This window comes from Pararge aegeria, chromosome 5 (genome assembly GCF_905163445.1).
Source record: "Pararge aegeria chromosome 5, ilParAegt1.1, whole genome shotgun sequence".
Lineage (NCBI taxonomy): Eukaryota > Metazoa > Arthropoda > Insecta > Lepidoptera > Nymphalidae > Pararge > Pararge aegeria.
Window position 1 is genome coordinate 8,915,568 of NC_053184.1, and position 11,713 is coordinate 8,927,280.

General features: G+C 36.1%; 1 protein-coding gene across 1 annotated transcript; it reads left to right on the plus strand.

Moving 5' to 3' along the window:
- The first annotated feature begins 3,461 nt into the window (after positions 1–3,461).
- Positions 3,462–9,361, plus strand: LOC120624149 (caprin homolog). The gene is made up of 4 exons (XM_039890517.1): positions 3,462–3,656; positions 5,567–5,749; positions 6,037–6,203; positions 6,752–9,361. The coding sequence occupies exons 1-4, from the start codon at positions 3,534–3,536 to the stop codon at positions 8,106–8,108; spliced, it is 1,830 nt and encodes a 609-aa protein (XP_039746451.1). The 5' UTR covers positions 3,462–3,533; the 3' UTR covers positions 8,109–9,361.
- The last annotated feature ends 2,352 nt before the right edge of the window (positions 9,362–11,713 follow it).

Below are 11,713 nucleotides of genomic sequence, written 5' to 3' on the forward strand. Positions count from 1 at the left end.
GAATACTTTTTAAAGTTTTAAATCTGTCATCCATGGTTGTATTGCTTCTTCTTCTTTATGGAGGGTAGAGGTATTCTTCTTCTTTGCTTTTTTTGGCTCTTAAGTGTGCCCTTTTCCCATCATCTGGGGTCGGCTCTCCTTATCCGTTTTCTCCATTCTCTCCTTTTTGAGCGTTTTCCGCGTTAATGTTATTTAGTTTCAGCTCATTTTGAACCGTCGTTAACCAGTATTATATATACAAAATAGTCGTATTTATATTATGTAGAGGTCATTATCAAAAAAAAAATTTATAGGCGTCCATAATGGTGTAGTCTTTGGTTAGTGTTATAACTGAAAGAAAATTTATATTATATATCATGATAGGATATTTAGAGCTTTCTTTTGTTAGATTTTATATAATATTTACACACAAATTTTACATAGTGACTAAAATCTAGCATAAGAAAACTTTCGACATTTAATGGACGGGGAATGTTCGGAGGATAGACGGCGTAAAGCTCATGAAGGAGTTTCGTGCAGGAAAATTGAATATGAGCGACCGATCCTTCGTCAAGTGTTCCATGTTCACACAATATGGAGTGGTCCCTTATTCTCAATATTACTGAGATGTACTAGAGTGCAGGCATGACCGATACGCCGCGCTGTCGACTTATTCTAAATTGCACCCAACGATTCATATTACGAAACATAAAGAACCATGGTTTGCATAGTATATGTCGTTGATCTGATAAACAGAATTTGCCTTAAGTAGTCTTCGATTAAATCCACACCGCATTACAGAAATCTCAAAGGTGAGTATTTGCGAGAGAACGTAGTTGGGGGAAGTTTTTAAAATGGACTCATCTCAATAGCAAGTTTCGTACACACATCGATAGTCTCATTTACTTTTCACCCATGTGACCTGGTATCCAGGTGAAAGTGACAGACAGGCCTTTTTACTGACAAGAGCATAGGACTTTACTGATCTATAAGATGATGGAGATAAAAGCTTTGCTTCGAAAGGGGTGTGCCTTAAGCTTTTGAACGCAGCTTAAGGAGTCAGGCAATATAATAGATTGCTTAATGTTATGAGATTCTACAAGGATGGCTCCAAGGATTGCTATAGACTCCCCAGTGAATACCGAGGATTATGGTGGGCACTTGAATTTCAGGTTTATATTTGGGTATCCAGCAAGCTGCCCCAACACAACCATCGTTAGACAACTTGGACGTATCCGTGAATACAGCTAGATAGTCTGACCAATTCTGATTTATAATTTGATTGAATTTAGTGTTTGCCCCTACAGATTGTTTATCAAGACCCAAATTCGTTATTACTGGAGTAAGAGTTAATCCAGCTAAGCTGGAAGAAGGTTGTATTGCTAGGCCAAAACAAAACTTTTTTTTTTTTTAGTACTCGCAACTCCACTCAGATCTATACTGTCAGGTGTCTATGCTAATATGTTAAGGATTGTGCCTTGAAGAATTTTTAAAACTATTAAATGTTTATTTATTGTTAATCGCTAGGTAGCTTGATAATCATGAAAATCGATTACCTATAAATAAAACTACAATGATAGTACTAAGAAGTGTTACGTTGTGTTGCAGAATACGTTACTTGAAATAAAATATTTTTTCTCTAACTTGCCTACATTTTTTCAGATCCTGTATCTGAGGTATAATCTAATGAAATTCACAAGTTTAAAAGTACAAAAAAAGGATGTCACCATTTTTAAACCTAGCATGTCTGTATATTATCTTCATCTGTTGCAAATATCGGGAGAAACACAGAATTAAGAAAATACAGAACACTCATTCAGCCATAATTGCATGCAGTGCATTGTGTCCACCGGCCTCTATTATACGATGTATTATAATAGAGGTCAGTGACTTGGTCCATAAACAGTGAAAACGGCCCGCACATGTCTCACTTCACACCCGCTGCTCACAAACTTTTTCCCATTTTATGGTATACTTGGAATGAAATGGAAAATAAAAATGGAGTCTTTACTAATATTATAAATGCGAAAGTGTGTTTGCTTGTCCTTACTTTACAGGCTAACTAAGTAACCAATTAACTTGATTTTTAGCTTGAATTTTTACATTTTATTTTTGAGAAAGTTTGCATCATATTTGATCTTAATTTGACTATTCGGCGTATGCAAAGAAGAGTCTAAATACAAAATGATTACAAAACCAATCTTCGAATTTGCTTTAAGAGGCGAATGCCAGTATTAAGCCTAAGACAACAAATTGTCTGTAAGTCTTATAAGGCATGGTGCAAATTACGGTTTGCTTTGACGGTTTCTAAGTCTTAATTTTACATATAACTAGTTTAATAAATAGTTATTAAATAAGTTTTTTAGAAACAGTTGTGCTGGAAACACTAACGAAGTGGACGAACATTACTTTCTGTGAAAAATGAAAAAAATATGAATTGATTAATTAATAATTATAACAATGATGGAATGCGCTGATGATGTGACTTTCTCCTGAGACAAATATTATTTTTATATATGGAAACAGCATAAACCAGCGTAGGTAATTAAAATAAATATGACACTTGACCCGGTAAACATAAACGACACGACAATCGACATCCACAGAGTGACTGACGGAGTCAGACCGCCGGTTTGAGAAACAATAGTAAGTGAAGTGGTTTTGAATGTTCAATATTAGTTGTGTACAAGGTTTCTGTGTGTTCTTCATTCTGTATGAAAAGTATTAGACTAGATTATTAATATTATTTTCTATAGAAAACAGATGTTCAGCAAAACAAATTCTTGATATTAATAGCTATTATTATTATATAATTTAAGAGGTATAAAAGTAGTTTTGTAATCATATTCACAATTTTTTAGAGTGACTGGCACCATTGGCAACAATCTTGGCAACATTGTTGTAAAAAATAAAATTTCAGCCTAAACTTACTAACTTACTAATTTGTAAAAGTAAAAGAAATTTGAAACGAGTGCGAACTAAGTCGCGGGCTACAGCTAGTCTAATTTTGTGGAACTCGTTGTATTGTTATTAGCCCTACTAACTTTTTTGATATTCTCAAATTATAGTAACTACTAAATTAATTACCTAAATTGGCAAACCCGCAAAACACCAGAAAACCACTAAATATGGCGATCCACAAACCTGTATAAAACCACTACTATTCGAGTATTATGCCAGACAGACAATACTTAAATACAATTTAAATCAAACAACAATATTGTAATAACTGTATTACAAAATTATAGTTTATTTTTGCTAAGTAGGTGGATTTAAAAATTAAGTCTTAAATGCTCCTTTAATGCTCCTTTTTCTCCACGATTCCTTTAGCTCCGTGGAAAGGAAATCAAGATCTAGTGGAAATTCCACTAAGTTGGCAGCACTGCATACCTCAATGGTTTCGATCATGTCTACCTTATATATTTTCTGTGTTTCAAAATAACCCCAGAATATATTATCTACTTAGAGCATAGATAGATGCAAAGATTTTATCTCTACTCTATTCAACTACCACGATACCTACCCAATCCAGAAGAAGTTGTTGCCTGTGAAGGATGCCTTCTGCAGCGAATGCAAAGTGTGAAAAACCAGCTTCTTCGGAAGCAACGGATAACTCACCTATCCGGCAAGTTATGACCATTCTTGAACACAAAATCCGCAACTTAGAGAAAAGAAAGGTACGTAAAATGTAATGTACTTATTACTATGTTCTCAGCATCAACAAAAGTTCGGTGTGTTATTTTGATGTGTTATTTTTGTTATTAGATTAGAGATTGTCTTAGATATTTCCAGATCATTTGACTGTTAATTTTTTGTAGAATCATATTGGATACTAAGCTAATCTTTATTCCAGAACATGTAAATAAAGATGCGGTGTTCAGTTGACGCCATTTTTACACATGTGCTTCAGTAACTTTGCTACTATATCATGACGCCCAAAATTCGTTAGAGCACGCAATTCTTCTTACCTATGCAACACTATATAAAAAAGCATTTTACAAATTCACCCTTTTTTCAAAGATTATCCAATTGAATGCAATTAAATAAATTGGATATTGTTTGAATTTTGTATAATTGTAAATAGAAATAAAAATATATTTTTGTTAAAATGTCTGTCAAAGTTTGTTTAAACTACTATGATGTTTTGTACTGTACAATATCTAAAAAGAGATAAGAACTTACTTTTACGAAAATCATAGAGTGAAGAAATATTTTTATAAGGAGACCTCATCACTGCTAATCATATACATTACCTGCAACTAACTTATTAAAATAGATAAAATTGAAAATATAACAAATCCTGTGGATTCATCTGTTTGTTTTGGTCCTATAGAAACCTGTAATTTTTTTGCTACCCTACAAAAGGTATCTCTAATCCTCACCTTTTAAAATTGTATTGGAACAAATTAATGATAGGTTGCAATAGTAATATAAATAACCTTGTTGCAATTCAGGATAATGCAAGCTATCTTTGTACAAAATTTCTTTCTAAATTGGTTTTGTTATTGAGCCAAACTTGTGACAAATGGATAAACAATTTAGCGTTTATAATAAATAAATAAATAATAAATATAATACCACAACACAGACATCGCCATCTAGCCCCAAAGTAAGCGTAGCTTGTGTTATGGGCACTAAGATCACTGTTGAATATTTTTATAAATAATATACATAAATACTTAGAATATGCATATAAACACCCAGACACTGAAAAGCATTCATGCTGATCACACAAACATTTTCCAGTTGTGGGAATCAAACCCACGGTCTTGGACTCAGAAAGCAGGGTTGCTGCAAACTGTGCAAATCGGCCGTCAAATATCAGTAGTTAATAATTTTATCATAATAAAATTGTTTATTATATTCTGAAACAGTGCTGTACAACCTATGGCTGTATCCAAAATACTATTACATAATAATTATTATCATAATCATCATATCAACCCATTGCTGGGCCACTACAGTGCACAGATCTCATCCCACAATGAGAAGGGCTTATATTGTAGTCCACCACGCTGGCCCAAGGATTGGTGGACTTCACACACCTTTGAGAACATTATGGAGAACTCTCAGGCATGCAAGTTTCCTCAAAATGTTTTCCTACACAGTTGAAGCAAGTGATATTTTAATTACTTAAAACACACATAACTTAGAAAAGTTAGAGGTGCATGCTGGGATACAAACTTGGCCCCCCAAAAGTTAAACCAAAGTCATAACCACTGGGCTATCACCGCTTATTACACAATATGTATTCAAAATGAAAAGCAATAATAATCATTAATCTATATAATATATAAAAGAAGGTTGTGTTAGTTACACCATTTATAACTCGAGAGCGGCTGGACCAATTTTTATGATATTTGATTTTTTGGATTGCTCTTAGACCGAAATAGGATTATAAGTATTAAAATATAACATTCACTAAAAAAAACGATCTGCGGTATGCAGTTCACCGGGACAGCTAGTACTGAAATATAATAAAATATGTTTTTTGTATTCTAATACAAGTAAACCCTTGAGTGTATCTTGTTTTGTGCTACTGTTGATACTCACATCCTAGACATGAAATGGACAATAATTTTCACAGAGCAAGCTAACATCGTACCGAGACCTGCAAAAAGCGGGTAAAGAGCTGAATGGCGACCAGAGGGTTGCTGTAGCAAAGTATGATGAAGTCAATCAGACATTGGAGTTTGCTCGTGAGCTTTCTAAGCAAGTTACTGCAGTAGCCACAGTAGCTGAGAGGGAAGCCAAGAAGCAAGCAAAGAAGGTATGACAAGCTATTATGAATTACAAGCAATAATATCAAACATTTTTCAATAACCTGATTGTTGGTGCCAATTTGTGAATGCTTTAACATTTTTTATTTAACTTTTATTTCACTACTAGTTACAATATGAAGGGTTGTACAGGGGACTGGGTTGTGCAGGGTATGGGCACATTTAATCCAAAACTTAAACATTTAATAAGGATTTCCTATATGACGTCTAAAATCTCCATTAGAAACAGTTGAGAGCAATATGAATTTTATATTGAGAGCCTTTTCTATTTTCCTAGGATGCATGGGTTCGCTACACAGCAGAGACCAATAAAATACGGGAAGTACTGCTTGTTTTGGATTGTCTGATGCAAATGGGTAACACAGAAGCAAGGGAAGACTTTCTTAATGGAACTAATGGGGCAGCCAAACTGACAGAGCAGGACTTAAAAATTTTGGATGATCTGTAAGTATCCTATCCAGTAGTGTTGAATGTTCAAGAGCTATCTCTGCACTAACCATTATCATAAATAGTTAAGCAGTTAAAAATTGCATGTGCAATGGCACACTGCATTTCTAATTTCGTTTCTAGCTAAGTCATTATATAGCACCTTTAACTCTCACACAGTACAGAAACAGGCCCAGGAATAGATGATAGCTGTTGATCAGCAACAGAGCTTAGCCCACCAATGCTACTGGTTTAGTGAATTTAAAAAAATGTATTTTCGGGAGCTAAAATAGCAATACATTCATACACTACTCATTCAAAATGCCAGTCCCTAATAATCTTCATAACAAAGGTTTATATATTCATTTGTAATATTTAACTAATCCCAGAAATACTTAGTATACCTCAGCAGGAATGATTTGTTCAAGTAATTTTTTTTGTATCAAGTCTATTGCTTTGTTGTATTGTAAATTGCAGCCAGTCAGTCACATATATGTATCTATCACTGTTATATAAAAAAAGATCTATTGGTGTAACATAACTTAGAAATACTTTAATTCTTCAAGGTACCCAGAGGTGACTCCCAAACATGAAGTCAATGAAGAAGGTCAACCTGGATTCCACACTTACACAATGAAAGCAGCAGAACACTTGTATGCTATCATTGATGGCAAACCAAAAGATTTTTTGGGGACAACTTACGCCCACATTAAGGAAATCATAAGCGCAGTTTACGAATGTGGTTACTTTGATAAATCTGAAGAAATCATTGTAGTGCCAGAGCCGGTAGAGTGTCAGGTTATGCCTGAACAAGAAGAGCCGGAGCCTGTGCTGGAATTGGAGGAGGTCGAGAACGTGCAGCCGATATATGCGCCGCCGACGCAGTTGCCTGCGCCGCCCGCCCCGCCCGCGCCCACCGCAGTGCCCACGCCTGCCTACACGCTGCGCGCTCTACCACCCATCACTCTGCAGGAAGTCGAGCACGCTTACTTCGCGCAGCAGTACCCACAACAGAGACCCATCTCAGAAGTAATCGGCTCACAAAACTTTTTCTTTCTTCAGGAGTCTGAAATCGACAGTCCCGTCGGTACTCCTCAACCACCCCCAATTTTGAACCAACAGCCTTCACCCGGACCTATACCTACCCAGACATTTACCAACCAACATTATGTGATCCCTGGCAGTCGTGTCCCTGAGCCAGGCACAATACCAATGCCGCCACAACCTCACTTCCCGCCACACCCCGATCAAGTTGCATACCAAGGGGTCCCCATTCCCGCACCGATGGCTGCCCACCCAGTAGTGCATGGGCCTCCGCAACCCGGCCCGCCGATGCAGCAGGTGCCGCAACCTATCCCTCATCAGATCCATTTTGAACAACAGATTCAAATTCAGCCTGAAGAAAGGAATCTTTCAACTCCCATTGAAGATAAGATCGAGGAGGATTCAAAAGAGAGCAGAAGCCCTGAACGCGACGACGGAGACCGTAAAACTCAAGGCCAAGGCGACGGACAGAACCGGTTTAGGAGGTACCGCGGCAGCGGCAGGGGATCGTCAAACGGTTTTCGCGGCCGCGGCTCCTTCCAGAACAGACAAAACAATGATAACTATCACGGAAGACACGGAGATTATCAAAGTAGGCCAAACAAGGAGGGATACCGACAGTATAGTGATAACTATCAGAGCAGACACGGTAAAGACAATTATCAAAACAGAAGTGGCAATGATGCTTACTACGGTAATGGCGACACAGGTGACTCGCATCACAACGAGAACGGCGGCCGCGACCGATACAACGACAACTCGCAGGGTTACCAGGGGTTCAAGAGCCGCGGCAGAGGAGGCCAACGAGGCACCGCCCGCGGAGCGCCCCGCGTGCCGCGGCCGCACCAGTACAACCGCAAACCGGAAAACGTAGAATAACTCACTAGAGTGTATCTATTAACGGGACTAAATCATTCGTGGAAGGCAAATTTCACCGGCAACAACGCGCTGTGGTAACAACAAACAAGAGATTACAGTGTAAAAATAAATTAAAATAATTAAAAAACAAAAAACAATAAAAAAAAAAGTAAAATAATAAAACTTGAAACTGAAATAAAAAATAAGTTACATGAATTTAGATGTATGATATATGCGATTATTGTAAGTTACGTTAATTCTAGATTCTTGTATAGATTTTGTCAACCATATGTGACTAACGTGTCGCGGTGCTCTGAGTGTAAGCGAAGCGTCTGGCATTCGTCGCTAGAACCTCGAGCGTGCGCCCTGGTGATAATTTAAGTACAGGAAATGTGCTCACTGACAATTATTTGCCCTGTGATGGGACTCCTACAAATCTCATAATGTATGCGAATACAATTCATTTCAAAATTAAATTACAATAACTTGTGTTTTTAGTTTTTTAAATTGGATACTAAATCTTTTTTGTACTTGACAAAAGTACTGAATAGTTTTAAAGTTGTGCTGAAATTTTATTTAATTTTGCTACACTTGCTATGCTAATTTTTGAGATTTTTTTTATCTTTCACTAACATCAGTATAATCAGCGACTTGATCAAGAGTTGAAATACGTACAAATTAAATTTAACTTGTCGCTGTAATGTGATTGTTATTTGATTCCAAGCTTCCCATTTGTTTACAATGTTTCTCATAGCTGAAGAGCTGGTGGAAAATGTATTAAGGTGCTTGGTCAAAGTTGAGTTTCTTCTTGCTGTTGAGTTAGCTTACCTTGTCAAATATAAATAATGCGTTCAGCTGTACTGCTCTATTTTGGTCAGTTGATGGGGAAATCTAAACGAAACTTGTCATCATAAAACGTTTTTTAAATTAACTTTTACTCTATGAACCTACTGTGAACCTGTCAGGATGTCAAGACGGGCCCCGTATTCTGTTTTTACTGCACTGGCAACAAGATGCAAACCGGTTATCTACATAAAAACGCATAATTTGACAGCGCCGATTGTATACTCATCACAATTTTTTATGGAGATAATAGGTCGCCATCAGTTACTAATTGTCAGAAAAGTTACTGTGCCGATCAAGCTACACGCATGCGAGAAACTCGGGGAACAGTGACAACTGCTTTTACCTAGAACCTTAGAATCTCCCACCGTCTCTTCGGCCATCAATAGAGGAGAGGCTGTGTGCAAGAAAATTAAAGTATTCTATGATCACAAACCTGTTTTATTTTTTTTGACAAAAACTTCTCATTTGAAACTGCTTGTTCATACAACACGCGGGTTCAAATGCGGATGTGCGGATTGTGTTTGAAAATTTATGTTCACATTGGCAGCCAGGCGATTGCCCGAGTGGTAGGTGTGTGTGTCAGAAGTTTGAAGGGATGGACGACAACGATTTCTTATTTTCAAATTTGAATTGAAATTAATCTCTATTTTATAGTTATATTATAATTGAGATATTAATATCCTTCAAGATTTTTTGGATATACCAGGATGGATGACTCAATTGTTTTGATTCCATATCCAAAAAATCTTGAAGGGGTTTTTGGCGCTCCGCCACAAATTCGACGAACACAGAAACAACATCAAAAGTAGGCAATAATTATTTATTTTTTAATTATACTAAAACTACCTCTGGACGGCTACCAAAGGCAGGAGACAAAAATGTTATCCTCTAATTGTATCCACTTACAAGGATAAAATTGTACTGTCCCACCTGCTGCTGAAGCCCGGCAACGGAAAAAGAAAGCTTACCCCTGATATAAGTATGTTATTTGAATAATACCCGTGCTAGGAGAATGGATAAAACTGTGGAGGAGGTATATATTTTGTGCTTTTCCTGTGGAGAAACATTCTCCTGCGCATGTTACCCGTGCTTTTAATTAGGTTACACAGTATTCTGTCTGTCTTCAGGATACAAGCTCTCTGCGTCCATGTACCAAATTGTATTAGGACCTGTGTAGGTTGAGCTAAGATTTTAATCACACAGATGGACACCAAGGCGTTGTGTCTTCCAGTCTAACATCACAACCACATCTTCGGCGAACCAAAGATAAGTGATGAACTCGTTGCTTTTAATGTTAATGCAAAGTTCGTTCCGATCCAGGAATTTAAATATTTTTTCCGACGCAGTGTTAAAGAACTTCGGTGAGATAACATCTTCCGATCGCACTCCGCGGCTGTGATTGGACTGACAGTGGCGTTTTGGTACAAGCACTACCATAGGTCCAGGCCGTCATTCGGGTCTGCAGGGCAGGGCATTTTATCTTTCATGCTTATTAGCCCACTATCGGCTCACTACAGGGCTCAGTATGTCCGCTTTATATTTTTATTATTGAGGACAGGGGTTAGGGAACAGTGAATAAATAGAAAGTATTTTTTTGATAAAATTGTCATTTATTATGATGTCGAATAATAAAAGTGTCGAACAAATTTTGGTAGTAGTGACTTGTTAGCGCAAAATAAATAAAGTTCCTCATATTATTTCTGAAAGAACCTTGTTTTTTTTACAAAATACACCATGTTATAAAGTGCGTGTCAAGTATGTATTTTACTTGGCTTATGCATAAAACAAACTTCCACAACCCAATATAATTATACACAATATCTGGATCTGAAAAATGAAGAGCATAACTATTTATGTAAAGTGATGTTATTTATCTGAGAGGAAAGTACGCAAATAAAGTTACTTAGTGTACATAAATTATTATTTCTTTACGTTACGCTGGCCACTTTTAGTGAATGTAGATACTTATTCTGTAAATTACAATTATAACATTTTTGTTCACTTAAAAGGGTAATCAAAACTTAATAACTAAAGATCACTCTTTTCAATTAGTATTATTTTTAACATTCAAAAGGCCGCTTTAGGAATGTGGTATTTAACGTAGGTACTCTAATTTAATGAGTAGGTAATTCTGTACAAATACGTCAACACATTTGTTTTACTGCAATTGCTCTACAATCCCGACTAGTATCGACCGTCACGTCGTTCATCTATTTTGTTTTCATTATTAAAAAAAAGTAAAATATTTATATTAATATTTATTCTCTTATTTATCCTGGTGTTTAAAAATAATAATTTTTATATTCTAAATTCTCACATTTCACATATATGAAATATGAAAAAATGTGTATGTGGTAAAATAAACGAAGATGTTAGGTTTAAATAAAAAAAAAGGTTTTTTTTACAAATACACTCAACAAGGCTTCATATTATTTAGGGAGTTATAAAGCATAAATACAGGGTTGAAAATTTGTTTAGAATTTAAAAACCTATTTTACAGAAAATAGTTTTCATGCAAATCAAACGGATAACGGCAAGTTTCCACAATACAGTTCATGAAGTGCTGAATTCCGGTGACACATCACACTAAAAAAATACTTCAGAAGTGATTTATGCGAGGTTTAGGTGTTAATTGAGGTTTTTTCCAAATACGAATGATAATATTTACTTAATTATTGTACGTTTTAAATCTAATATATTAATTGAATAAAGCTGACCCTGCACGACTTGTATGAAATTGTTTATTTTTCAAATAATAAAAAGACGATGGAAGGTCGATT